This window comes from Aotus nancymaae, unplaced genomic scaffold (genome assembly GCF_030222135.1).
Source record: "Aotus nancymaae isolate 86718 unplaced genomic scaffold, 86718_ANA_hifiasm-v0.15.2.pri h1tg000015l_0, whole genome shotgun sequence".
Taxonomy (NCBI): Eukaryota; Metazoa; Chordata; class Mammalia; order Primates; family Aotidae; genus Aotus; species Aotus nancymaae.
The window spans coordinates 28,770-55,890 of record NW_026988426.1 but is presented as its reverse complement, the minus strand read 5'-3'; the positions used below and the strand labels follow the sequence as shown (position 1 = coordinate 55,890).

Below are 27,121 nucleotides of genomic sequence, written 5' to 3'. Positions count from 1 at the left end.
CTCCTTCATCCAACCAGACCCCCTGCTCCAGCTCCTGCCACCTCCTCCCTCTCCAGTGGCTGCAGGGCAGGCTGTGGGCTCAAGGCTTCCCCTCCCTCCCGCAGCAGCCCCTGGCCAGGGCTGAGGAACCAGGACAGGGAAGGGAGGGGACAGCCCCACCCCGGAGGTGCCCCAGGCTCTTGGCAGAGCCAGCTGGAGCCGTTGGAAGCAGCTGCGAATGACTCATCTTGCTCAGCCCCCACCCCACCACCTCAAACACACCCTGGAGCTGAGAACCAAGCTCCAGCCCCCCATAGTCCTGCAGCCTCCAGACCTCTGACCCCACTCAGCCAACCACAAAGCCCTCCCTACCCAGCCCCACTCTCCTTAGAAATCTAGTCCATCACCTCCCATCACCCCCGGAGCTGGGACTCGTCCCATTTTCTTTTATTTATACAAAAAGTTATTTTTTTAAAATATAATTTAAGAACCCCCATCCAAGCACCAGCGTCAGTTTCTGGGTTCCACCACCACCTACCACCCCTTTCACTACCTCAGCCTGTACCCCTTTATGGACACAGCTTGGGGGTCCCGGGGGAGTCTGGGGAGGTGGCATGACCAAGGCACTCTTTTGGAAACAGACAAGATGGGTCCCTGTTTCAACGTGGGAAAGGAGGCGATAGTGAAACAGTTTCCCTCCAACACAAAGTTAGGACAAGGACCATAGGAAAACGAAACGAGAAAACAAAAAGGGGCGGGGAGAAAAATTAAGAGCAAAAACAAAACTCAAAAAACCTTCAATATGAAGGCAGCCGCTGGGGGAGGGGCATTTACAAGGGAGAAAAAATGATTGTTTGGTAGTGACAGCAGCAAGTTGGGACTACAAACCCCAATGATTTCGTCACTAGGGCCTGACCCCCCTTCTTGCCCCTGGGACAGCCCCCCACTCTGGAGCTGGCAAGGGAGTCACGCTCTCTTTGGTCTGCGGGAACGCACCCGTCAAGGTGAGTGGGGGGCACCTGGGGAGGCCGGGAGATGATGGGTGTTCCTTTTCCCTCTGGTCACACCCAGTCCCCAGGGAAAGGTGCCCTCAGCCTTGGTCTGGAGTTCCCCAAGGGGGATGAGGGGTGATGTTCCACTCCAGTATGGCAGAACCCCCAAATCCTGTCTCTCCAGATTGCCAACTCCCCACCCCACGGGTTCAAAGTGCAATCCAGCGGGGCGCAGGGCTGGGGGCCTCTAGGAGTCCCCATTCTGCCCCAGAAAGATGGGGAGGCCGCGTCCTTGGGGTGGGGAGTTCCTGCAGGTCAGTACTGCGTGGCTGGTCCTCCTGTCCCACCCGGGGCTCCCGGCTTGGCCTGGGACTTCATGTGCTGGACACTGGCCAATATTTTCTTCTGGTGGCCCGCCAGAGTGACTCCGATTCGGAGCAGGTCCCTGTGGAAGGAAAGGAGAGCTCGGTGAGACCCTGGGGTCCCCGTGGCCGCTCTCCACGCTCGGCTCCTCATCGGGTCCCAGCCTCAGGATTGTCAGCCAATCAGAAAAGCCAGCGGGGGAGGGAGAACCGAAGTCAACAATTGCCTGGCAGTTTTAGGAGCCAGGCAGCCATCCTTTGCGCAGCCGCAGTAAAGGGTGAGGCTGGAGGCCAGAGGTGGGGGCTTTGGCTTGCGTGCCCGGGAAGCAAGGAAAAAAAGAAAGAAAAGCCCGAAAAATAAGATTGGGGGAAGAGGCCACATAGATTGCTGTAGAGGGGAATGGAGACGTAGAGGGGAATGGAGATGTGAGAAAGAAAAGGCCAAACTGGGAGAGGAAGAGCTGGGTGGCGAGGAAGAGGAGATTGCTGATGGCTGGAGGCTGAGATGGGGGAAAAAAAGAGAGGATGCTCCCCGGGTCAGAGAGAGGCTGGGAAGACTTAGGGAGGGATGTGCCCAGGCCCCACGTGGCAGGGGCAGACTGGCCAGGGACCCTCTGGCTCTAGCCTCCCGAATAGCTGGGACCACAGGCATGCAACACGTGCTCAGCTATTTTTTTTTTTTTTTTTTTGGTAGATACGAGGTTTTGCTATGTTGCCCAGGCTGCTCTCAAACTCCTGGGCTTAAGCCAGGTCCACCTTGGCCTCCTTAAGTACTGGGATTACAGGCATGAGCCACCGCCCGGACTTCAGATTTCTTTTTTTTTTTGAGATGGAGTTCCACTCTGTCGTCGAGGCTGGAGTGCAGTGGCTCAATCTCGGCTCACTGCAACCTCCACCTCCCAGGTTCAAGCAATCCTCCTGCCTCAGCCTTCTGAGTAGCTGGTATTACAGGCACACGCTATCATACCCAGCTAATTTTTGTATTTTTAGTAGAGATGAGTTTTACACCAAGTTGCCCATAATGGTCTCGAACCCCTGACCTCAAGTGATCCGCCTGCTTCGGCCTCCCAAAGTGCTGGGATTACAGGCGTGAGCCACCGTGCCTAGTCTTTAGATTTCTATTCCTTCTATTTCTGTTATTCAGCCTGGGGTGAGAGGAGACCTTGGAAGAGAAACGGGAAGGCAGGAAGGGGGAGTAACAGACAAAGGCCGAGCAGGGATACGCTGCCTTTGGGAGGCGAGGAATCATAAAACCATTTCACATAAAAGCTGGAGAGGAGCTCCAAAACCTAGCCCAATCTTCTCCTTTTATGGGTGGAAAAAGAGAACCCGAGTTGACACGTAGTTACTGTGAGAGCCGGGCCTGGAATGCAGATAGATGTACAGATAGATAGGGTATGAGAGGCGGAAGCGCGATGGCCCAGGGCCGTGATGGCAGGAGATGAGACGGGTCCTCAGCTCCAGGGGCTGTTACTACTCCTCTGGGGCCCTTCTAGGCATGGCATGAACGTAGTGCAAGAAGACAGCGCTGGCACCCAAAGCTGACCCCCAAAGCCCCTGCAGACCCTGTGGGCCTGATGCCAGCCGCCAGCTGCCCTGCTCTCCCTGCCCTCCCTGCCCCGCTCCAGTTCCTGCTGCCACTTACTCGGCAGAGATCTGGCTAACCAGCTCGAAGGAGCCAAAGCCAGCGGCTGCAAAACTTTCTTCGTATCTTCCCATCTTGATGGCCCGAAGCCACTCGCCCACAGAACCAAAAGCTGAGTAGTGAGGCTGCCGCTGGTCCAGGAGAGGGTGTGAGGCCCTGGGGGGCAAGGATGGGGAGGAATGCTGAGTACCAGGCCCCGGATCAGGGTGACGAGATGGAGCCCACCCTTGGAGAGGTGGACAGAGACCCCCCCCCCGACCCAACACCAAGGGATGGACCCTTCTGGGCGAGGAGTGGGGGCAGAGAGCAGGAAGAAGGGCCTATTCCTTGCCATCCTCACCCGCCGTTCTCCCGGGCCACGATTTTGAGGCTGGCAGGGTTCCGGATCATCTTGTCCAGGGCACTGACCACCTGGGGGAAGCGGGGCCGGGCATTCCGATCTTTCTGCCAACAGTCCAGCATGAGCTGGTGGAGGGAAGTGGGACAGTCTGGGGGCGGGGGCAGCCGGTAGTCCTGTTCGATAGCATTGATCACCTGGAAAGAGGGGAGGAAGCTCTGGTGAGGCTGTCCAGGGAGAGTAGAGACACTAACAGGCCCAGGAAATGGTGACTTGGCAGATGGCAGGATAGGAGTCACAGCCCCCCCACAAAAATCACAGATCCAGGAGTCCTACTAGCCAGAGCTGAGGTTATCTGTGGCTGGAGGTCCCAGTAGCTCTTAGGCTATGGTATAGGCATGTTACCTTCCAACCCTGCCCTCCATCTCTGCATCCTTCTGTGACCCAAATATGCTATATCCAACTCTTTAAAATTTATTTATAGAATAGTAGGAGCTGGCTATGTTGCCCAGGCTGGTCTCAACTCCTGAGTTCAACTGATTCCCCCTCCTCAGCCTCCCAAAGAGCTGGGGTTACAGGCATGAGCCACCGGGCCTGGCCCTGTACCCCAGGCTCTTTGATACAAAGATCGCTTCTTCTTTCTGTCATCTCCATGGTCTCAAGGACCCAGCAGTGATGACTGTGAACCCACCCTTCACCCCAAATCCCAGGTGAGAGAACGTTCCAGGAAAGCTTGGTACCACCATGGGGCACTCACATCCTGATTGCTCATGTCCCAGTATGGCCGCTCCCCAAATGACATCACCTCCCACATCACAATCCCATAACTCCAGGCATCACTGGCGGAAGTGAACTTCCGGAAGGCAATGGCTTCTGGGGCTGTCCATCGGATGGGAATCTTTCCTCCCTGCAGAAGGAGGAGAAAGGTGAGCCTGGGGACTCACTGAGGAACTCACCAGACCCAGCATATTGTCCCCCCAGCCTCCCACCACCTCTGACTTTTTCCCCCTAGCTCAGGCCCCAAGCAGCCTCCCACCCACCTCTGCTTTTTTCCCCCAGCTCAGGCCCCAAGCGTCCTACTCTCCAAATTTTTTTTTTTTTTTTTTTTTTTTAGTTGGGAGTTTCACTCTTTTTACCCAGACTGGAATACAGTAGCAAGATCTTGGCTCACTGAAACCTCCACCTCCTGGGTTCAAGCGCATCTCCTGCCTCAGCCTCCTGAGTAGCTGGAATTACAGGCTTGTGACACCACGCCTGGCTAATTTTGTATTTTTAGTAGAGACAGGGTTTTATCATGTTTGCCAGGCTGATCTCGAACTCCTGACTTCAGGTGATATTCCCGTCTTGGTCTCCCAAAGTGCTGGGATTACAGGCATGAGCCACTGTGCCCGGCCACTGTTCTTTTTTTTTTTTTGAGCTGGAGTTTCAATCGTTTTCCAGGCTGGAGTGCAATGTCATAATCTTGGCTCACTGCAACCTCCGCCTCCTGGGTTCAAGCAATTCTCCTGCCTCAGCCTCCCAAGTAGCTGGGATTACAGGCATGCACCATCATGTCCAGGTAATTTTTTGTATTTTTAGTAGAGACAGGGTTTCTCCATGTTGGTCAGGCTGGTCTCAAACTCCTGACCTCAGGTGATCCACCCATCTCAGCTCCAACTGTTATTTTCCTACACACCTGGAAGTCGGCTTCCTGGAGCTGACTGTCTTCCACCCACAGCCTGCTCCTTTATCCTCTCCCTGGAGCAGGGCTGCCAGTCGCTCAGCCTCCCACCTTTCCAACCTGCCCTCCCCACCTGGCCCTAAGAGGCTCACACCCGTGGTCCCCAGTGTTACCAGAGAGCTTGTGTAGGTGGGATCGGAAGAGTTCTCCTCCAGGAATCGGGAAAGGCCAAAGTCAGACACTTTGCAGACAAGGTTGCTGTTGACTAGGATGTTGCGGGCAGCCAGGTCTCGGTGCACGTAGCTCATCTCGGCCAGGTACCGCATGCCCGAGGCGATGCCCCGCAGCATGCCCACAAGCTGGATGACTGTGAACTGTCCATCGTTTAGCTGCAGAGCAGAAGGAGTGGAGGCTTGGTGAGGACAGCCCACCCATTGTTCCCCCTCCCAGCCACTTCTTTTTTTTTAAGAGACAAGATAAGGTCTTGTTCTGTAGCCCAGGTTGGAGTGCAGTGGTGCCATCGTAGCTCACTGCAGCCTCAACCTCCTGGGCTCAAGTGATCCTCCTGCCTCAGCCTCCTGAGTAGCTGGGACAGTAGGCACATGCTACTATACCTGGCTAATTTTTTTTTTGAGATGAGTTTCACTTGTTGCCCAGGCTGGAGTACAATGGCACTATCTTGGCTCACTACAACCTCTGACTCCCAGGTTCAAGCGATTCTCCTGCCTCAGCCTTCTGTGTAGCTGGGATTACAGGCATGCACCACCACACTGGCTAATTTTTAGTAGAGACAGGGTTTCTCCATGTTGCTCAGGCTGGTCTCAAACTCACGACCTCAGGTGATCCACCCACCTTGGCCTCCCAAAGTGCTGGGATTACAGGCATGAGCCACCGAGCCCAGACTAATTTTTAAATTTTTAACAGAGATAGGTTCTCACTATGATGCCCAGACTGGTCTTAAACTCCCGGCCTGAAGCCATCCTTCTGCTTGGGTCTCCCAAAGCGCTGGGATTACAGGTGTGAGCCACTGCACCCAGCCTCCCATCCACTTCCTAAACTATCTGTCACTTCCAGACCCACCTCACAACTCACCTGCAGGGCAAGCCCCCACAACTCTCCCAGGTGAGCCCTCCTTCTTTTTCCAAGTTTTCTCAGCTCTTGCTACAGTATCATAACACACTGCTTACAGTGGTTCCTATTTCAATGATAAGGATTCAATCTCTCCCAATTAGATTATCATTTGAAACCTATTTCAACTTTTCCTTCTGTTTAACCTGATGTACTGCTTTACACCCAGTAAAATACTCAACAAATGCTTTTCTGTTTTTAGTTTTTTAGACACAGGGTATCTTTCTTTCCCCTAGGTTGGAGTGTAGTGGCATGATCATAGTCACTGCAGGCTTAAACTCCTGGGCTCAAATGATCCTTCTGCCTCAGTCTCTTAAGTAATAAGTAGCTGGGATTACAGGTGCACACCACTGCACCTGGCTACTTAAAAAAAACTTTGGCCAGGCACAGTGACTAACACCTGTAATTTCAGCACTTTGGGAGGTTGAGGTGGGCAGATCATGAGGTCAGGAGTTCGAGACCAGCCTGACCAACATGGAGAAACCATGTATCTACTAAAAATACAAAAATTAGCCCAGAATGGTGGCAGGCACCTGTAATTCCAGCTACTTGGGAGGCTCAGGTAGAATTGCTTGAACCTGGGAGGCGGAGGTTGCAGTGAGCTGAGACTACACCATTGCACTCCAGACTGGGTGATGGAGCAAGACTGTTGCAAAAATAAAAAATAAATAAATAAATAAATTTTTTATACAGATGGGGTCTCACTGTGTTTCTCAGGCTGGTCTTGAACTCCTGGTTTCAAATGATCTTCCCAACTTGGTCTCCCAAGGTGCTGGGATTAGAGGAATGAGTTACCTTAGTGACCTATCTGTCTACAGGTGGAGATGCATTGGTGCTGATGCAACCACAAAATGGTTCAGCCCTCTTAGATTAGCTGTGTGTGGATTTTGCAAGAGACCAGTGAGGAACTGGAGTATGACCAATGCTCAGTGCAAAAACCAAGGTCTGAAGCCCAACCTTGACCTTTAAAGGGTTTGCTCTCACCAGGGAAACCAACAAGTCACAGACAGTAAACAAATCCCATCTTCTGGGTTCAGCTAAGATTTGGGAGACCGTCTGCAGTCCTGCAGAGTCAGGGACAGACAGTCCAAAAACTGAATTTGGAATCCATCGCCCAGATCTGCAGCTGCCCTGGAAATCCCCCCAGTTCGTGGCAACACCACTACTTGCCAGATAGTCAGGGTATAGACCTCAGAGTCTCCTATGACCTCCTTTTCTCCCTCACCAGCCACTTACAATCCATCAGCAAATTCTGCTGGTGATGCTTCCAAGATATGTCCCAAATCCAAACCCTTCCCTTCACCCCACGACCTAGATGCTGGCAACAGGCTTCTGCTGCAGGCTTCTCCAGGCTCCTGCTCTTGTTCCCCAGCACCCAGCAAAGAGGTTTGTTTTTTTATTGAAACAAGTCTCGCTCTGTTGCCCAGGCTGGAGTGCAGCGGTGTGATCTTGGCTCACTGCAACCTCTGCCTCCCAGGTTCGAGTGATTCTCCTGTCTTAGTCTCCTGAGTAGCTGGGATTACAGGTATGCACCACTGTGCCTAATTTTTGTATTTTTAGTAGGGGTTTCACCATGTTGGTCAGGTTGGTCTCGAATCCTGAGCTCAAGTGATCCAGCCTGGCTTGGCCTCCCAAAGTGCTGGGGTTATAGGTGTGCACCACCATGCCCCGCTGGGATCCTCTTAAACCACTCTCCTGCCCAAGCCCTCCAGTGGGTTCCCATCACGTTACCCAGTGCAGGGTCTACCATCTCTCCTCTGTTCACCAGGTTCACCAGCACTGGCCTTCTCATCTCTTTTTTTTTTTTTTGAGACGGAGTTTCGCTCTTGTTGTCCAGGCTGTAGTGCAGTGCCATGATCTTGGCTCACTGCAACCTCCACCTCCCGGGATCAAGCGATTCTCTTGCTTCAGCCTCCCAAGTAGCTGGGATTAGAGGCATGCCCCACCATGCTCAGCTAATTTTGCATAATAGAGATGGGGTTTCGCCATGTTGGCCATGCTGGTCTCAAACTCCTGACCTCAGGTGATCCACCACCTTGGCCTCCCAAAGTGCTGGGATTACAAGCGTAAGCCACCGAACCTGGCCCCCTTCTCTCTCTTCTTTAAGAGATGGGGTCACCCAGGCTGGAGTACAGTGGTACATGATGACTCACTGCAACCCTGATCTCCCAGGCTTAAGTGATCCTCCCACCTCAGCCTCCTGAGTAGCTGGGACTACAGATGTGCACCATCACGTTCTGCTCATTTTTGTATTTTTTGCGGGGACGAGGTTTCACCATGTTGCCCAGGTTGATCTCGAACAACTGACCTCAAGCGATCGGCCAACCTTGGCCTCCCAAAGTGCTGGCATTACAGGTGTCAGTCAGGGCACTCTTTTTTTTTTTTTTTTTGAGATGGGAGTCTCGCTATGTAGTCCAGGCTGGAGTGTAGCGGTGTGATCTGAGCTCACTGCGACCTCTGCCTCCCGGGTCCCGGTTCAAGCAATTCTGCCTCAGCCTTCCAAGTAGCTGGGATTACAGGCACGAGCCACCATGCCCGCTAATTTTTGTATTTTACAGTAGAGATGGGGTTTCACCATGTTGGCCAGTCTGGTCTTGAACACAATCTGCCCGCCTTGGCCTCCTAAAGTGCTGGGATTACAGGCGTGAGCCACTGCGCCCGGCCAAGCTAGGGCACCTTTAAGACCCTTTCTGTCTCTTTGGCCGGGCATGGTGGCTCACGCCATGAATCCCAGCACTTTGGGAGGCCAAGACAGGCGTATCGCTTGAGGCCAGGGTTTTGAGATCAGCCTGGCCAACATGGTGAAATCCCGTCTCTACTAAAAATACAAAAATTAGCCTGGCATGGTGGCATGCACCTGTAATCCCAGCTACTTGGGAGGCTGAGGCAGAAGAATCATGAACCTGGGAGGTGGAGGTTGCAGTGAGCTGAGAGCGTGCCACTGCACTCCATCCAGGGCAACAGAGACTCCATCTCAAAAAAAAAAAAAAAAGAGAAGAAAAAAAAATACGCTTTCTGTCTCTTAAACATGCTGAGTTCCTGCCCACTCTGGGTCTCTACTTTGCTCCAAACATACTGTCTTCTCATGACAGGCTCTTTATCATCTACCCAAATGTCATCTCTTCTCCCCACTCCCTGCAACTGGACCTCTGTGCAGATTCCTGCGTCCACAAGGCTATCCCCATGTAACTCCAGGGTCTGTGTCAGCATCACTCACAGCGGCAGACCGACAGTATGTGTCTACAGATGGGATCTGCCTGAGGTACATAGCACCTGCCATGTAGTCTAGTGACAAACGTTGAATGTTGGATTCAACAAAATACCAAATAGTTTCAGGTGATGGTTACCCTAAAGCCCTGTGCTATCTATGCATGTAACAGAATTGCACTCATACCTCATCATTTTTCTGGGGAGAGAGTATTGCTATGTTTCCCAGGGTGGAGTGCAGTGGTGAGATCTTGGCTCAGTGCAAACCTCCACCTCCTGGGTCCAAGTGATTCTCCTGCTGCAACCTCCTGAGTAGCTGGGATTACAGGTACCCCCCCCACCACACCCACCTAATTTTTATATTTATAGTAGAGATAGGGTTTCGCCATGTTGGCCAGGTTGGTCTCAAACTCCTGACCTCAGGTGATCTGCCCACCTCAGCCTCCCAAAGTGCTGGGATTACAGCACTGTGCCTGGTCATTCTCCATAAATTTATACCCAATAAGTGATTTTAAAAAAACACATCAGGGTGGGAGTGGTGGCTCATGCCTGTAACCCCAGCATTTTGGGAGACCAAGGCGGGCAGATAACTTGAAGTCAGGAGTTTGAAACCAGCCTGGCCACTGTGATCCCACATGAAGAATCTCATAAATCCAGAAACCAAGACATTCAGGGGAACAAGGGACCCAACCCTTCGGCATGTCAGTGTCATCATAAGGAACTGCACAGGATTTAGAGAAGCTTGAAAATATAATAACCAGCAAGGCGGAAGTGGCTCATGCCTGTAATCCCAGTACTTTCGGAGGTTAAGGAGGGAGGATTGCTTGAATCCAGGAGTTTGAGACCAGCCTGGGCAAAATAGCAAGACCCCATCTCCACAAAAAATTTAAAAATTAGCCAGGTATTAGCCGAGTGTGGTGGCTCACGCCTGTAATCCCAGCACTTTGAGAGGCAGAGGTGGGCGGATCACCTGACGTCAGGAGTTCAAGACCAGCCTGGCCAACATGGTTAAACCCTGTCTCTACAAAAGTACAAATACAAAAAATTAGCCCGGCATGACGATGGGTGCCTGTAATCCCAGCTTCTCGGGAGGCTGAGGCAGGAGAATCGCTTGAACCTGGGAATCAGAGGTTGTAGTGAGCTAAGATCACACCACTGCACTCCAGCCTGGACAACAGAGCAAGACTCTGTCTCAAAAAAAAAAAAGCCAGGTGTGGTGATGTGCACCTGAAATTCCAGCTACCCAGAAAGCTGAGGCAGGAGGATCACCTGAGCCAAGGAGTTTGGAGGCTGCAGTGAGCTATGATCGCACCACTGCACTCCAAATCGGGTGACTGGGTGAGACCCTGTTTCTAAAATCAATAAATAAAATATATAATAACCAGGTACAATGCCTGGTCCTGAACTGGATCCTGGTTGGAATAAAGCAGCAGAAAAGGACATTTTTGGAACAACTAGAGAAACGTGAAAATCAACTGGGTATTCAGTGACGCTAGGGAATCACTGTAATTCTGTTCAATGCAATGTTATTTCGTTACATAGGAAAATGTTTTGATTTTTTAAAAAAGATGCCTAGGCTGGACGCGATGGCTCATGCCTGTAATCCCAGCACTTTGGCAGGCTGAGGTGGGTGGATCACTTGAGCCTAGGAGTTCAAAACCAGCCTGGGAAACATGGTGAAACCCTGTCTCTACTAAAAATACAAAAATTAGTTGGGCATGGTGGTTCATGCCTATAGTACCAGCTACTTGGGAAACTAAGGCAGGAGAATTGCTTGAACCCTGGAGGCAGAGATGGCAATGAGGTGAGATTGCACCACTCCAGCCTAGGCAACAGAGCGAGACTCCATCCCCAAAAAAATAAAAAATGAAAAAAGGCAGAGGAGTAGGGCTTAGCCCAAGAGGAAAAGGATGGAGGAGATGACATGGGACCCACTGTCTGCCCTGGCTTCTTAGCCCAAGTGGCCTCTGGGTGTAGGTGGGAGCTCCAGGTGGCCGCAGAAGCCAGGGTTGGTGCTCACCCGCAGGAAGGAGTCCAGGGCACCATTCTCCATGAACTCCGTGAGAATCATGACGGGCATGCTGTTGGTGACCACACCCTCCAGGCGGATGATATTGGGGTGCTCAAACTGGCCCATGATGGAGGCCTCGCTCAGGAACTCCCGCCGCTGCCGCTCCGTGTAGCCGCCCTTCAGGGTCTTGATGGCCACACAGCTCTCCTTCTTCCCCGGGGCCTTGAGCCGGCCCCGGCACACCTCACCAAACTCACCTTCAAACAAGGACACAGAGGTCATCAGCTCTCCTCCCACCGCGGTGTGGTCCTGCCCTCCTGCCTGCCCACCCCCACTTCGTTCCCAGGTGCCTGGGCAGCCTTATGTTCTCACCTGCGCCAATCACCTCTTCAATCTTAACGTAGGAGACATCGATCTCTTTTGCAAATTCCCTCACAGCCTCATTAGGGTCTTCATAAGTGAAGGGGTCGATGTAGACCTTAGTACCTGAGAATCAGGTAGGGCCTCATTAGCCGGGAATTAACTCCCAGGTGACTCAGAGGCTACGCTCACAGGTCTTGCCCCCACGCTCCTAGTTCTTTCTTTTTTCTTTGAGATGGAGTCTTGCTCTGTCGCCCAGGCTGGAGTGCAGTGGCATGATCTTGGCTCACTGCAACCTCCACCTCCTGGGTTCAAGCGATTCTCCTGCCTCATCCTCCCCAATAGCTGGGATTACAGGTGCCCACCACGCCTGGAAAATTTTGTATTCTTAGTAGAGAAAGAGTTTCACCATGTTAGCCCGGCTAGTCTTAAACTCCTAACTTCAAGTGATCTGCCCACCTACACCTGCCAGGTTCAAGCGATTCTCCTGTCTCAGCCTCCTGAGTAGCTGGGATTGCAGGTACCCAGCACCATGTCCAGCTAATTGTATTTTTAGTAGAGAAGGGTTTCACCATGTTGGCCAGGCTGATCTCACACTCCTGACCTCAGGTGATCTGCCCACCTCTGCCTCCCAAAGTGTTGGCTTTATAGGCGTGAGCCACTGCACCCGGCCCCAATCCCCTATTTCCATCAACTTAGGGCAACCCACCGTGCCCGATGAGATACTGTCCGTGTTTGTCCGAATATTCTGCTTCTCTCCCGCTGCTCTGCTTCCTGTAGCCAAGGGGAAAGGAGCAAAAGGTAAACTGAGTCACATATCTCTATGAGGCACACAGCGAAGGGAGGAGCAGGAATTGGAGAAGATTCTAAGTAAAAAGAGGCTGGGGGCACCCAGAAAGGCTTGCCCTGTAGCAACCAGGCAACTGGTCATCGGCTCAGGCTTCCTGAGGCCTCCGGATGTCAGAGTCCTTACCTGAGGCAGAGAACAGCGACCACAATGACCACCAGGACCAGCACCACACCCACAACTGCCGTGCCCGCGATCAGGGCCAGCTGCTCCCGCCAGCCCTCGCTCTCTGCGGGAGGAAAGATTGCTGATCAGGAGAAACTGACAGCCCTGTAGGAGTCCCCAGCCCCAGCTTTGAGCAATGAGCTGTGATCTCCTGAGAACAGGTCCCCAGTACAGGGGACACGTGCAAGGAGAGAACACAGGCAGGCAAGGTCAGGGAACAAACAGTGGGTTTCAAAAACTGTCCTCCAGGGGCCAGCAGGCTCCTCTGAAGTCCCTCAGGGCAAGGAAGGAAGTTTCTCAATCTTTTTACTGCCAGAGTAGTTTTTTGTTTGTTTGTTGAGACAGAGTCCCTGGCGCCCAGGCTGGAATGCAGTGGCACAATCTCAGCTCACCGAAACCTCCACCTCCCTGGTTTAAACAATTCTCCTGCCTCCGCCTCCTGAGTAGCTGGAATTACAGGTGTGCACCACTGTGCTCGACTAATTTGTATATTTTTAGTAGAGATGGGTTTCACCATGTTGGCCAGGCTGGTCTCGAACTCCTGGCCTCAGATGATCTACTCATCTCAGCCCCGCAAAGTGCTGGGATTATAGGCATGAGCCACCGTGCCCAGCCGCCAGAGTGGTTTTGATTTGGTTCTAGTATAAATACCAGAGTTCACAAAAAATCTCCTTTGAATGAAGCGTTCTAAAGATAAAACACTTTCAGGTTTTTATCCAAAAAGTAGAAACAACTGGAATGTTTACCAATAAATAAAAGAATGAACAAAATCAGCTATTTCCATACAGCTGATTATTACATTTCCAGAAAAAGAAATGAAATACTGGCCAGGCGCAGTGGCTCAAAATGCCTGTGATCCCAGCACTTTGAGAGGCTGAAGTGGGAGGATTGTTTGAGGCCAGGTGTTCAAGACCAGCCTGGGCAAAATAGCAAGACCCCATCTCTACAAAATAATAATAATAATTAGCCGGGCACGGTGGTGAGCACATGTGGTCCCAGCTACTCAGGAGGCTGCGGTGGGAGGACTGCTTGAGCCCAGGAGTTTGAGGCTGCAGTGCACCGTGATGACATCACTATACTCCAGCCTGGGTGACAGAGCAAACCCATATCTAAAATAATAATAATAATTAAAAAAAAACAGCAGGCTGGGTGCAGTGGCTCATGCCTGTAATCACAGCACTTCGGGAGGCTGAAGTAGGCAGACTGCCTGAGCTCAGGAGTTTAAGACCAGCCTGGGCAACATGGTGAAAACCTGTCTTTACAAAAAATACAAAAAAATTTTAAAAAAGAAAAATAAGCCAGGTATGGTGGCTCACACCTACAGTCCCAGCTACTGGAGAGGCTGAGGTGTGAGGATCACCTGAGCCCTGGAGGTTGAGGCTGCAGTGAGATATAATTGAACCATTACACTCAAGCCTGGGTGACAGAGCAAGATCCTGCTTCCAAAACAAACAAAACAAAACCAAAAAACCCACAGATATATACTACAGCATGCATAAACCTTGAAAACATTCTGCTTGGTGAACAGTCACAAAGACCACACTGGAGGATTTCATTTTTATGAAATACCCAAAACAGGCAAATCCATAAAGACAGGAAGTGGATTAGTGCTTGCCAGGGGCTGAGGCAACAGAAGGATCTGTGTCAGGGGTGATGGCTAAGGGCTATAGGGTCCCCTTTGAGGGAGCTGAAATTTCCCAAAATTACTTGTGGTGGTGACTGCACAATTCTGTGAATGTATCAAAAGCCATCGATATTATACTTTGAATGGGTGAATTGTATGGCAGGGGAACTATATCTCAGTAAAGCTATTATAGAAAATTACAAGGTTTAGAGAGCCGCTGGTCCAAAGCTGGGGTGCCGCAGCTCATGCCTGTAATCCCAGCACTTTGGGAGGCCGATGTGGGAGGATTGCTTCAGGTCAGGAATTCAAGACCAGCCTGAGCAATATCGGGAAACATAGAGCTCAACAAAAATTTTAAAAAATTAGCTGAGCACGGTGGCACACAGCTGTAGTCCCAGTTACTTGGGAGGCTGAGATGGGAGGGTTGCTTGAGCTCGGGAGTTGGAGGCTGCAGTGAGCTATGATGGTGCCATTGCACTCCAGCCTGGACAATAGAGAGAGACTCTGTCTCTTAAAAAACAAAGTTAAAAAAAAAAAAAGCAGCAAGCCACTGACCCAGCATATTAAAAATAATCTGTTACCTCAAATCCTCAAAGTCCTGCAGGAAGGTTCATGATATTCCCATTTTACTGGATGAGTAAATGGGGGCCCAGGGGTCAGGTTGTTGCCAAATGTTGAGCCTGCAGTGAGCTGTTTTGTTTTGTTTTTTGAGACGGAGCCTCGCTCTGTCACCCAGGCTGGAGTGTAGTGACACAATCTCAGCTCACTGCAACCTCCCCCACCCAGGTTCAACCAATTCTCCTGACTCAGCCTCCTGAGTAGCTGGGATTACAGGCATGCACCACCATGCACAGCTAACTTTTGTATTTTTAGTAGAGATGGGATTTCACCATGTTGGCCAGGGTGATCTTGAACTCTTTTATATATTTATTTATTTATAATAGAGACGGGGTTTAACCTTGTTGGTCAGGGTGGTTTTGAACTCCTGACCTCAGGTGATCCACCCACCTCAGCTTCCCAAACTGCTGGGATTTCAGGCATGAGCCACCCTGCCAGGCCAGATCTTGAACTCTTGACCTCAAATGATCTTCCTGTGTTGGCCTCCCAAAGTGCTGGGATTACAGGGTAAGCCACCGCACCCAGCTATGCAGTGAGCTTTGATCACGCCACTACTCCAGCCTGGGGGGACAGAGTGAACCGGGCCGGACTTCACACTCAGCTGTTGGTTTTAGTGTCGACATCCTACGTTCTCTCCTCTTTAGGGTGTGCCATGTGATTGACAGAAGGGAGGACATGAAGATGGGACTTTGGCCGGGCACGGTGGCTCATGCCTGTAATCCCAGTACTTTGGGAGGCCGAGGCGGGCTAATCATGAGGCGAAACCTGGTCTCTACTAAAAATACAAAAAATTAGCTGGGCATGGTGGCGCACACCTGTAGTCCCAGCTACTCGGGCGGCTGAGTCAGGAGAATCGCTTGAACCCAGGAGGCAGAGGTTGCGGTGAGCCGAGATCACGCCACTATACTCCAGCCCGTGCAAGACTCCGTCTCAAAAAAAAAAAAAAAGGCACTTTGGAGTCTTTCCAGCAACTTTGGGGGTCTTTCCAACCCCCCACCCTCACCCCCTTCCCCAGGCTTACCATCCAGTTGGGTCTGGCTGTGATGCTCCTGGCCGAAGGGCCCGTAGCCAGCCTCAGAGCGTGCCCGCACCTGCACCAGGTAGCTGGCTCCCCGCTTCAGCCCCCGCAGCTCTGCCCGGTTTTCTGATGTCTTCAGGAACCGCATGCTGCTGGGACCCTCGGCGCCCTGTCCAGGAGAAGGAGGGTACTGGCTGTCACCCAGGGCCCAAGTTCCTGCTGCTCTTCTTGCCTCCTCCCCTCACCCTGTGCTCGCATCACTAGCCTGCCTGGCAGCTGGTGAGGCCTTTGGGAGAACTTACATGTGCAAGCCATGTGCTGTGCATTCATAATATCTTTTTTTTTTAAAGACAAGGTCCCACTCTGTCACTCAGGCTGGAGTGCAGTGACCCAAACACAGCTCAATGCAGCCTCAACCTCCTGGGCTCAAGTGATATTCCCACCTCAGCCTCCTGAGTAGCTGGGACCACAGGCACATGCCACCATGCCTGGCTAATTTTTTTTTGGTACAGAGTCTCACTCTGTTGCCCAGGCTGGAGTGCAATGGTGCAATCCCGGCTCACTGAAAACTCTGCCTCTTTCGTTCAAGTGATTCTCCTGCCTCAGCTTCCTAAGTAGCTGGGATTACAGGGACCCACCAGTGCGCCTGGCTAATTTTGGTATTGTAGAGATGGGGTTTCACCATGTTGGCCAGGCTAGTCTCGAACTCCTGACCCCAGGCGTTCTACCTGCCTCGGCCTCCCAAAGTGCTGGGATTACAGGTGTGAGCCACTGTGCCCAGTCTAATTTTTTTTTTTTCATTTTAAATTTTTTATAGACATGAGGTTTCACCATGTTGCCCAGGCTGGCCTCAAACTCCTAGGTTTAAGCAGTCTGCCCGTCTCGGCCTCCCAAAGTGCTGGGTATTACAGGCGTGGCCACCACACATGACCTGAGCCACTGTGCTGACCATGTGTGCCTGGTACTGTTACAGTAACTATTATATAGATGAGGCGTCTGAGGCTCAGACAGGCCAAGGGGCTTACCCAAGGCAGCCCCGAGAATCCATGGCAGAGCTGGAATTCAAATGCCTGCCAGGCATCTGCAACACAGATATCCCAGCCAGGAGAGCACAACCCACTGCCCACCCACTCCCAGGGGCATCGGTTGGCCTCACCTTCTCATGGTATTTGACCTCGTAATCCAGCACAGCTCCACTGGGTGCCCGGGGAACAGCCCACGCCAAGCTCAAGCTGCTGGGTGAGGACCGCATCACCCGGATGTCAGATACTGCAGGGGGTACTGTGAGAGGCAGAGACACAGAACCCTTATGCATACATGTCTGTCCTTTATCTTTTTAAATTTTTGTTTTCTTTTTTTTCGAGACAGAGTCTTGCTCTGCCACCCAGGCTGGAATGCAGTGGCACAATCTTGGCTCACTACAACCTCCACCTCCCAGGTTCAAGCAGTTCTTCTGCTTCAGCCTCCCAAGTGGATTACAGGCACCCACCACTACACCTGGCTAATTTTTTTATTTTTAGTAGAGATAGGGTTTCACCATGTTGGCTAGGTTGGTCTTGAACTCCTGACCTCAGGTGATCCACCCGCCTTGGCCTCCCAAAGTGCTGGGATTACAAGCGTGAGCCACTACGCCTAGCCCTAAATTTTTTATTTTTAGTAGAGACGGGGTTTCACCATGTTGGCCAGGCTGGTCTTGAACTGCTGACCTCCTGATCAGCCTGGCCATGTCCCTTATCTTTCCCAGCACTTTCTCTGCTGGATACGCTTGTCTGTTTCCCCCTGGCTGTTTCAAGAATTCCTTCTGATTCTCTCTGCCCCCAGTCCCATTTGCAGAACTCTCCTGCCCACCTTTCCGTCCTCCTTACCCTCTCTTTCTTATTCGTTTATTTTGAGAGAGGGTCTCACTCTGCGCCCAGGCTGGAGTGCAGTGGGGTGATCATAGCTCACTGCAGCCTCCAACTCCCGGGACTCAAGTGATCCTCTCACCACAGCCTCTTGAGCAGCTGGGACCACAGGTATGGATTGCCTCACCTGGGTGATATTTTTATTTTTTGTAGAGACAAGATTTTCCTATGTTTACCAGGCTGGTCTTGAACTCCAGGGTTCAAGTGATCCACCTGTCTCAGCCTCCAAAAGTGCCGGGATTACAGGAGTGAGCCACTGTGCTCACCCCTTGCCCCCAAAGCCTTGACCGCTCACATTTCCTGGGAACCCCACTTCACGGCCCCTACCTCTCCCCTTCAGGCTCTCAGTGACATCCCTCCCGCCGGACCACCAGCTGCCCCAGCCCCTAAGTCTCACCCTCTCGGTCCGTGGTGACATTGACAGGCTCAAATGGGACGGGCCCCGTGGCTAAGGAGGACACCCCATTCAACGCGGTGACCTCAAAGGCATAGGTGAAGTCAGGACGCAGGCCTCGAACCATCACCCAGGGCTCCACCAGGTCTCGGGGACCCGGATCGAAGGTCAGGTCTCCCCCGCAGGGCGCGCAGGAACCTCCGGGTCGGCACTCCCGACAGCGGAGGGCGTAGGTGAGGTCCTCTCGGCCGCCTGACTCGAGGGGGGCGCTCCATTCCAGGTGCAGGGAGGAGCCGTTCAGGTGGGAAACCACGCTCCGTGGAGCCGAGGGAGGGGCTGTGGGAGACGGGGCGGGGGGGGGGCGGGGGGGGTCAGGCAGAGGCCGACCTGCTCCACGGTGGTGGGGAGAGGGCAGTGGAGGGGCCAGCAGCCATGCTGGCCTCTTGCCTTGGAGACAGCGGGCTTCACCTTGGAGCTAGGGAGCAGCATGCCAGAGGCAAAGGGAGGAAGTCCAGGGAGGATGGGGACCATGTCGGGGTCCGCCTCAGCGGTCTCTGATCCCTCCCCAATGAACTGCACCTGGGTGCTGGTCACTTACTGGTGCAGGGCACACCCCGGGGGTCTGTGCGTGCCCGGAAGTACCCAATGCGGCACTGGCAGACAGCTGATCCGATGGTGTTAGAATGGCTGTTGGCTGGGCATGGCTGGCAGGACCCTTCTCCAGACAGGGGCTTAAAGGTGCCCTGGGCACAAGCTGAGAGAGAGAGAGAGAGAAAGAGAAAGAAAGCATTCATCAACAGTATGCACAAAAACATCCATCTGCACGGTGGGCCTGGTGGCACAAACCTGTAATGCCAGTGCTTTGGGAGGCTGAGGCTGGAGGATCGCTTGAGCCAAGGGGTTCAAGATCAGCCTGGGCAAGGGTCAGGTGCAGTGGCTCACACCTGTAATCTCAGCACTTTGGGAGGCCAAGGTGGGTGGATCATGAGGTCAGGAGATCGAGACCATCCTGGCTAACACGGTGAAACCCCATCTCTACTAATACAAAAAATTAGCTGGTGTGGTGGTGGGCGCTGGTAGTACCAGCTACTTGGGAGGCTGAGACAGGAAAATTGTTTGAACCGGGAAGCGGAGTTGCAGTGAGCAGAGATGGCGCCACTGCACTTCAGCCTGGGCAACAGTGTGAGATCCCATCTCTTAAAAAAAAAAAAAAGACTAACCTTGGCGACAGAGTGAGACCACATCTCTTAAAAAAAAAAAAATCCAGCTGCTTTTAAGGCTGATGAAGTGCTAAGGTGGGAAAATGGAAGAAAGATCTCAAAACCTCACCTCTTAAGAGAAGAAAGGAGACTCTCTCCCCGGAGAAGCGGTCCTAACCTTTTGTGACCCTGATCTTGGCAGTCTGGTGAAGCCCACAGAAAGACCTCTACTCCAAATTATGACTTCAAACGCACACCACAAAATACATAGCAATACCAGGGAAACCAATTAAGCTGAAATGCAATGATTGAAACATGAAGAAAACAGTGTGGGCTACAACATTTGTGTTTCTTTATTAAGATGTAGCAGCAGGTCTCCTAACCTCTGCAGTACTGAAGTCATCATGAGCAAAAACAATGTTTTGAGATTCTCGAGGCACTTGGAATGGGCTGTAAATACCTGTGATTTTTTTTTTTCCTAAGGAGGAGGCTGAGGTGGGCAGATCACTTGAGGTCAGGAGTTCAAGATCTACCTGGCCAACATGGTGAAACCCCATCTCTACGAAAAACACAAAATTAGCTGGGCATGGTAATGCACTCCTGTAATCCCAGCTATTCGGGAGGTTGAGGCAGGAGAATCACTTAAACCTGGGAGGCAGAGGCTGCAGTGAGCTGAGATTATGCCACTCACTGCACGCTAGCCTGGGCGACAGAGCAAGACTCTGTCTCAAAAAAAATAAAATCATTTTTTTTTCTTCCACCAAAGTTCACAGATTCCCTAGAAAACCAGAGGGTAAGAAGCCCTTGTCTAGAGGGAAGGCTACGTGAGAATTCAGTATCAGCAAATTAGAGGAGACTCACAATGAACAAGTGGGGAGAACTTGATGGCTTTGTCCGGACACCAGCAAGGTCCCCCCACAGGACAGTCCTGAAGCCCAGGCCAGCCTCCCATGGTCGGCAAGCAGGGAAGTTGGCCAGGCTTCCAGAGAAGTCTGGAAATGAGAAAGAGCCCAGAAAACAAATGCACCCTCTAGTAACCTCAGAAGAGGGAAGAGCATTTAAAACGGAAACTTGGCCGGGTGTCGGCTCACGCCTGTAATCCCACTTTGGGAGGCTGAGTCGGGCAGAACCCGAGGTCAGGAGTTCGAGACTAGCCTGCTTAACATGGTGAACCCAGTCTCTACTAAAAATACAAAATTAGCTGGGCGTGGTGGTGTGCGCCTGTAATCCCAGCTACTCCGGAGGCTGAGGCAGGAGAATCGCTTGAACCTGGTTGCAGTGAGCCAAGATCGCTCCACTGTACTCCAGCCTAGGTGACAGAGGGAGACTCCATCTCAAAAACTAAATAAATAAAATGGAAACTTAAGAAATGGGTCTGGGCTAGGCGTGGTGGCTTACGCCTGTAATCCACCACTTTAGGAGGCCGAGGCTGGTGGATCACGAGGTCAGGGGTTTGAGACCAGCCTGGCCAACATGGTGAAACCCTGTCTCTACTAAAAATACAAAATTAGCCAGGCATGGTGGTGGGTGCCTGTAATCCCAGCTGCTCGGGAGGCTGAGGTAGGAGAATTGCTTGAACCCGGGAGGCGGAGGGTGCAGTGAGCCTAGACTATGCCATTGAATTTCAGCCTGGGCGACAGAGCAAGACACGGTCTCCAAAAACAAACAAACAAACAAACAAACAAACAAACAAACAAACAAACGTGGGTCCAAGAGTGGAGTTCGTGGCGTTCCTTCAGGACTCTCCCCCACCCTGGATGAGCAGCATTCTCGGGGGAAGCTCCAACTCTCACCTCGGCACTTGGTGTTCCCCTCAGCCGCCTCGAACCCTGGAGCACAGCTGCAGCCCGTGACCGGCTGCTCGGCCCACTGGCCATCCTCACGGCAGTAGAGGCTGGGACTGGGGCCAGGGGCGGGGACGGCGTCCACCACGCAACTCCCAGCCACGGGCACGACCAGCTCCCGAGGCACAGTCTCCGGGAAGCGGGTCAGGTTCACAGTCAGCTGGGCACACTTCTTGTAGAAGAGGTGCAGTGACAGCAAGGCCATGCAGGCGCCCTGGTCCTGGAAGGCCAGGTAGAAGCCGGCCTTGCTGAGTGGTCCCAGGCGCAGCGTCTTCACATTCACCTTCCCGGTGGCCTCGGCCCCAGGGCGCTTCCGGGTGAGATGCTCGGCGGCCACCGTGTCCACCTGCCAGGGTGGGAGAGCCACACCGCTGCTGTCCCACTCCCTAAGGACCCAGAGGACTGTCATGTGCTTCCCAGCTCACCCTCCCGGACGTCCTCCATTCCTGTTCCAGAACCTTCCCCCACCTTCCCCAGGACACACTTTCTGCAGGCCCCCACACTGTCCATTCATCCTTGCAAAGCTCCTGCAATGTGCCCAACCTCCAGTCTGCCCCCTGCCCTTTTCAGTCACTTGTTCTACAAACATTTACTGACAATGATGCCATGCCAGGCTTTGATCTCAGAGTCAAGGAGACAGAAATAAATAAATCCTAGGGAAGTTATAAGTATTGGGATACTTATAACTTCCCTAGGATTCACAGGCCTGAGGCCGGGCGTGGTGCCTCAGGCCTGTAACCCTAGCACTTTGGGAGGCCGAGGCAGGAGAATCGCTTGAGCCCAGGAGTTCGATACCAGCCTGGGCAACATAGCAAGACCCCATTTTAAAAATATAGATATAAAATAAAAATAAACAGGCGAGGCACGGTGGCTCACACCTGTAATCCCAGCACTTTGGGAGGCCAAGGTGGGTGGATCACCTGAGGTCAGTTCAAGACCAATCTGGCCAAGATAATGAAACCCCATCTCTACTAAAAATGCAAAAAAGAATTAGTGGGGCATGGTGGTGTGCACCTGTAATCTCAGTGGGGCTGGGGCAGATAATTGCTTGAAAGAGGAAGGGAGGTGGAGGTTGCAGTGAGCCAAGATTGAGACACTGCACTCCAGCCTGGGTAACAGAGTGAGACTCCGTCTCAAAAATAAAAAAAAATTAAAACAAAAGTTAATAAAGTGAAATGAGTGCCGAGACAGACAGGTGGGCAGAGCTCTGCAGGACCGCAGGGAAGAATCTGCCAAGGCAGCACAGGCAAGATCTTGGAGCTGGAATCTGGAAGACAAGTAGGGCTGTGAGAGGCAGAGAGAAGGCCCCTAGGTGGAGGCTGCTGCAAAGTCCGGAGCTGGAAACCAGCCAGGGGCAGTCAGGGAACGGAGCAGCTCAGCGTGGCTGGAGCGTGGTGGGGTAGGGTGGCCGAGGTGACTGGAGGCCTCAGGCCTGGGTCTCCCTGTGGGCCTGGCCAGGCAGCCCCCAGATATTCTGCTGCTCCACCCAGAAGACCACCTGCTTCCCTCTCCATAGCTCAGCCTCCTGCTTCCAGCCCCCAGTGCCCTGACCAGAGGCCTGGGAACCGCATCGGCTGCCCTGTAGGCCATGGGCGTGCTCACTAGAAATCCCGCCTTGGCTGTGGCTGAGCCCCAGAGGCGCCCGGGTACCTTGATGTAGGGGTTCTCCATCCAGGCGGGCGTGAGGGCTGTGGCCGTGTCCGCGTCGCTCTCATAGTAGAAGACGGTGAAAGTCTCTTTGCAGGAGCGCCCGGCCCGAGGCAGGGACAGACACTCCAGCATGGTGAAGCGCAGCGTGGCGTACACGTGGACGGCGCCCCGCCGCGGGACCCAGCCCGTGCGGAGCCAGTGGGCCTGGCCCGGGGGGCGCTGCACATCACACACCTCGTAGGTGCGCACGCTGTGCTGCTCCTCATCCAGGCCGCTCAGCTCCTCCCACTGCAGAGAAGGGGGTCAGGTCGGAGGCCCGCCAGGGAGAAGGCTGCATGGGGTGAACCCCATAAAGTGAGAGGGACTGAGGAAGGGGCCGCTGGTACTGTTTGGAGGGCGCCTCTGAGGGCAAGGGCTCAGATGACACTGCTTGGGCCGCTGTCATCTGGGGGACAGGGGTGAGGAGTGGTACACAGAAAGCAGGCGGCAAGGGCACCCCATCCTCCCTTAGTTTCCTCCAGAGCTCCAGCTCCTGGGCCCAGCTCTCACCTGCCCATCCACCTGAGGGAACGTCACCCACTTCAGATCAGCAGTTTCCAATTTTGTATTCAGCAAGGTCTCTGAGACAGAGAGAGAGACAAAGTCAGTGCTTGGGGTGGGGAAGGGAGGTCAGGAACACCAGATCCCTGGAAACCAAGGCAGGTGGATCCTCTTAGCTCCGAGCTGGGGTTAGCGGGGAGAGGGGAGCAAGCCCTGCCCTCTACACCCGAGTCTGATTTCTGGCCTCTTTTGCTAAGTGCCAACCCCAACCCCAACATCTGGCACGCATGGGGCTGCCTCGGGATACCCTAGATCTAAGCCTCCCTGGAGGAGGGAGGGAGAACAAAACGTACTGGGAGAAGGGGCGGCAGCTCAGAAAAGGTTAAAATGAGAGCCCTGCCCAGGTCCTGACCCCATGAGAAGAGGCTGCTGGTGCTGGCGTGTGAGGCCCCAAAACTTCACTCTCTGTCCAAGACCCCTCCCTGCTTTCAGACCAAACACCTCGTCCTTCTCTCCTGGAAGGGGGTGCTCTGTGCCTGGGGCATAGCCCTGACCCCAACCCCAGCACCTCCTTCCCTGGTACCAAGAGCAGGAGGCGCTGGAGGGAGGGAAGCTAGGGTTCCCACTGTGGCTCCCGCAGAGGCCTCACATCTGGATTTGGTTACGGGAAGGCAAAGGGGAGGAGATTCTGGGGGGGTGGTGTGAATGGGAGGGATGAACACACCTGGCTTGGCTCAAATCATCAGGGGAGGGGACAGGCACTGGAGGAAGGGAGGAGGATTAGGAAAAACTGCTCAGCCCCTGGCAGTGGAGAGAGGAGGAGGGAGGGTAGGGGAATCCCCTTGGGGGCTGGCAATGTGGGGGGCAGCGGGTGCTGGGAAGGGAGGAGGGGAGCCAGGAGAACACCTGGAACTGACTCCCACCCCACGGGGGCTGCAGGACAGAAGGGAAAGAGGGTGGGTGAGGCAGCCTCTTCCCGGGGACCAAATGATGTCCTCCCACCGGGGGTCAGATGGGAACCCAGCCAGCTTGAGGTGAGAGGTGCCGGGTCCCCATGGATGGCAAGAGACAGCCCCGCTCACTGGGGACAGGATGCCCGGGTTCTGGGAAGGGGGTGGATAGAGGCTGCCGTCTCCACCCTCCATTGTTCCAGCCGGGATAGTGTTTTCCTGTCTCCAATTTACACACTGTCTCTGCCTCGGGTAGTCCACAGCCCGGAGCGAGCGCCGGCTCGCTCTCCGCATCCCAGCTCGGCCGCAGCACGCTTGGATCTGTCAGTTCTCGCGCCTCTCACTTCTCTCTCCCTCACTCTCTGTCCACCTCCATTTCTCTTTCTGACAGTCACCATCTCTCCTTCTCTTTCTGCCTCCACTGCTCGGCGTTCCTTGGGGCACAGGGCCTTGGATAAACTACTTAACCTTAATAAGCCCCAGCCTCCTCATCTGAAAACTGAGGCCAATGACAGCGCCCACCCTCAGTGTTGCTGGAGGGGTGAAATTAACATTTGTAAGGTGCTCAGCACAGGCAGGATGCTTGCCAGCGCTCAGGTAATAGGTGTCACAATCACCATTTTCTCTTTGCCTGTGTCTTTTCTTCTCACCACACCTCGTCCTTGTGATTTTCCCAACTCTTCCTCTTCGCCTCTTCCTTCACGTTTTTTTCCCCCTTCTCCTTTCTCTGAGCTGGCAAGCCTCCCCTCACTCCCACCCCACACCCAGCCTTTGATCCTCAGCCCAGAGCAGTCCTCCCCAGCCTGGGGGAGAGGGTTTTTCCAACACCCCTGAATCCTTCCATAGCCTATCCCCCGCCAGAGACCCCTTTCAAACCAGATAGCGAAAGGGAGGTGTTGGCAGCTCACTTAAAGGAGATTAGGGACGTAGAAGGAGGGTTTCTAGGGCTCCTGGCTCCCCTCTAGGGGACCAGGAGGGATAGCGACCATGGCCGAGGAAACACTTGGAGAGACCAAGAGGCTGGAGCTAGACTGGGTTAGGGCGACGTGGGGGGCCGTGTGGGTCAGTTTCTATTGGCTCCTAGGTCTCCAGGGAAGCCCGGGGCTCACCTGAGGCGGAGGTCTAGACGGCATTTAAAGGGATGGGGTGCAGCCTGTAGAAACCAAGGGGCCACTCTAGCAGGGGCGGGGCAGTGGGCTGGAGAGCAGTTTGGGTGTTTGGGGTGTGAATGCAAAGGAGGCCATCCTGTTGCAGGAGTGTGGAACTGTAGGATCAAGGTGTGATCGCTAAGGAATTAGCGGCAGGGGTCGTTTTAGGGCCCAGCACCAAATTCTGCCTTGTCTGCTGTTGCTCCTCCAGAAACGTTCCCTCACGTAGGGCGGGAGGTGGGAGTGAGACAGAAACTTTGCAGAAGTTTTGAACAGTGGGGTAAAGAGGAAAGGAAAGGCTGCCAGGGGCGTCTGGAGTCAGCAGTGAGAGTTTGGGGAGCCCGGGTAGGGGAATGCCCCGGGTCGCAGCCAGACTCCATCTCTTTCCCAAACAAAAGAAAACTCCACTCCCCGCCGGGCGCCTCTTCCCCGCCCCCCTCCCGTTCCAGCACTATTGGTTCGAAGTGTTTGGGATTGGGGTGCCCGGGTAGGGATAGAGAGAGGACGGCCTCTCCGCTCCGAGGCCCAGATGTGGGGGAGAGGTCTCAGGAGTGACGGGGTGCCCCCCAAGGAAACTCACCTTCCAAAGCGGCGGCCAGGGAAGCCCAGCAGAGCAGCGCCCGGAGCTCCATGGCGCCGCCTCACTCGGTTAGGATCCGATCCGAGTTTGGGGGGGCCCTCGCCCCCCCAGCTCTGATTCTCCCTGGGCGGGTGAATGCCGATTCTCCGCGCGGGACTTTCCTTCGGGGCCCTCAGCGCGGGCCCATGCGAGCGCGCAGGGCACCGGGCGAGGCGCCCAAGTGTGGCCCCGCGTCTGCCCCGCGCGCACCGGCGGCGGGCCCGGGGCGTGCTGGCAGTGGCCACGCCGGGCCGGCGCGCAGCGAGACGTGGCTGGAGTTGGGGTCCCTCCGGGGCCTCAGGGTCCCGCCCCGGCTGGCGGGGGCTGAGCCGGCCGCTCGCGGTCTCCCCCTCTCCCAGGAGTGGCGCTGTTCGCGCCGCCGGGCCGAGTGCTCTCCTCGCGGGCGGGGAGGGTGGGAGCCCGAACGGGGACAGAGCGGGAGGGAGGGAGACTGCGGCGCGGGGCCGGGCGGGCCGGGCCGGGGCTGAGCAGCGCGGGGACTGGGCCGGGCGGCGAAGGGCCCGGGAGGAAAGGAACGCGCGGGGGGCGGGGGCAGCTCCCCCTACGCCGGGGCTCGGCGAGGGGGCCCGGGGAGCGCTGATTGGAGCTCACGCTACTGAATAATTCATGAGGGAAGCGGAGAGGGGCGCCGAGCGGAGCAGGTCGGGAAGTTGGGAGAAAGTTTGGAGAAGGGGGAGGGGCGGCGGGCGTGGAACCCCGGGACCGCCCAGTTGTGAGCCGAGGCAGTGCGCCCTTTCCCGGACGGAGCATGTCGGGGCTGGGGCCCAGGGACCCCCAGGACAGGCCCGAACCCGGCTGGCACCAGGGAGCAGAGAAAATACACACCCAGCAGCAACACAGGGGGCCTCCCAGGCGTGCGGGTAGATGTTCACCGCGCACACAAAGCCCGCTCTGACCTT

The 27,121-nt window shown here is 54.1% G+C and overlaps 1 protein-coding gene across 2 annotated transcripts; it reads right to left on the bottom strand.

The window, feature by feature from the left end:
• Positions 1 to 392: 392 nt before the first annotated feature.
• Positions 393 to 26,703, bottom strand: EPHB4 (EPH receptor B4). Of its 2 annotated transcripts, XM_064376369.1 has the most exons (18): positions 26,163 to 26,307; positions 23,494 to 23,564; positions 22,945 to 23,232; positions 21,244 to 21,640; positions 18,850 to 19,005; positions 18,255 to 18,587; positions 17,110 to 17,234; positions 15,957 to 16,122; positions 15,751 to 15,864; positions 12,655 to 12,757; positions 12,391 to 12,455; positions 11,694 to 11,807; positions 11,331 to 11,578; positions 5,149 to 5,364; positions 4,073 to 4,222; positions 3,319 to 3,512; positions 2,979 to 3,134; positions 393 to 1,416 (listed from the first exon to the last, which is right to left on the bottom strand). In XM_064376369.1, the coding sequence occupies exons 1-18, from the start codon at positions 26,212 to 26,214 to the stop codon at positions 1,287 to 1,289; spliced, it is 3,078 nt and encodes a 1,025-aa protein (XP_064232439.1). In that variant the 5' UTR covers positions 26,215 to 26,307; the 3' UTR covers positions 393 to 1,286. The 2 variants fall into 2 exon arrangements, with proteins under 2 accessions (XP_064232439.1, XP_064232440.1); XM_064376370.1 differs by lacking the exon at positions 15,751 to 15,864 and having other exon boundaries at positions 26,163 to 26,703.
• Positions 26,704 to 27,121: the final 418 nt, after the last annotated feature.

Bases quoted from the DNA above. Each gene is read 5' to 3' on its own strand.
- EPHB4 (XM_064376369.1), bottom strand. From the start codon at position 26,214: ATGGAGCTCCGGGCGCTGCTCTGCTGGGCTTCCCTGGCCGCCGCTTTG. The intron at 18,588-18,849 runs GTAAGTGACCAG...CGTCTCCCACAG, and splicing joins CCGGGGTGTGCCCTGCACCA to CCCCTCCCTCGGCTCCACGG. The intron at 1,417-2,978 runs GTAAGTGGCAGC...TTCCTTCCACAG, and splicing joins GTTAGCCAGATCTCTGCCGA to GGACCTGCTCCGAATCGGAG.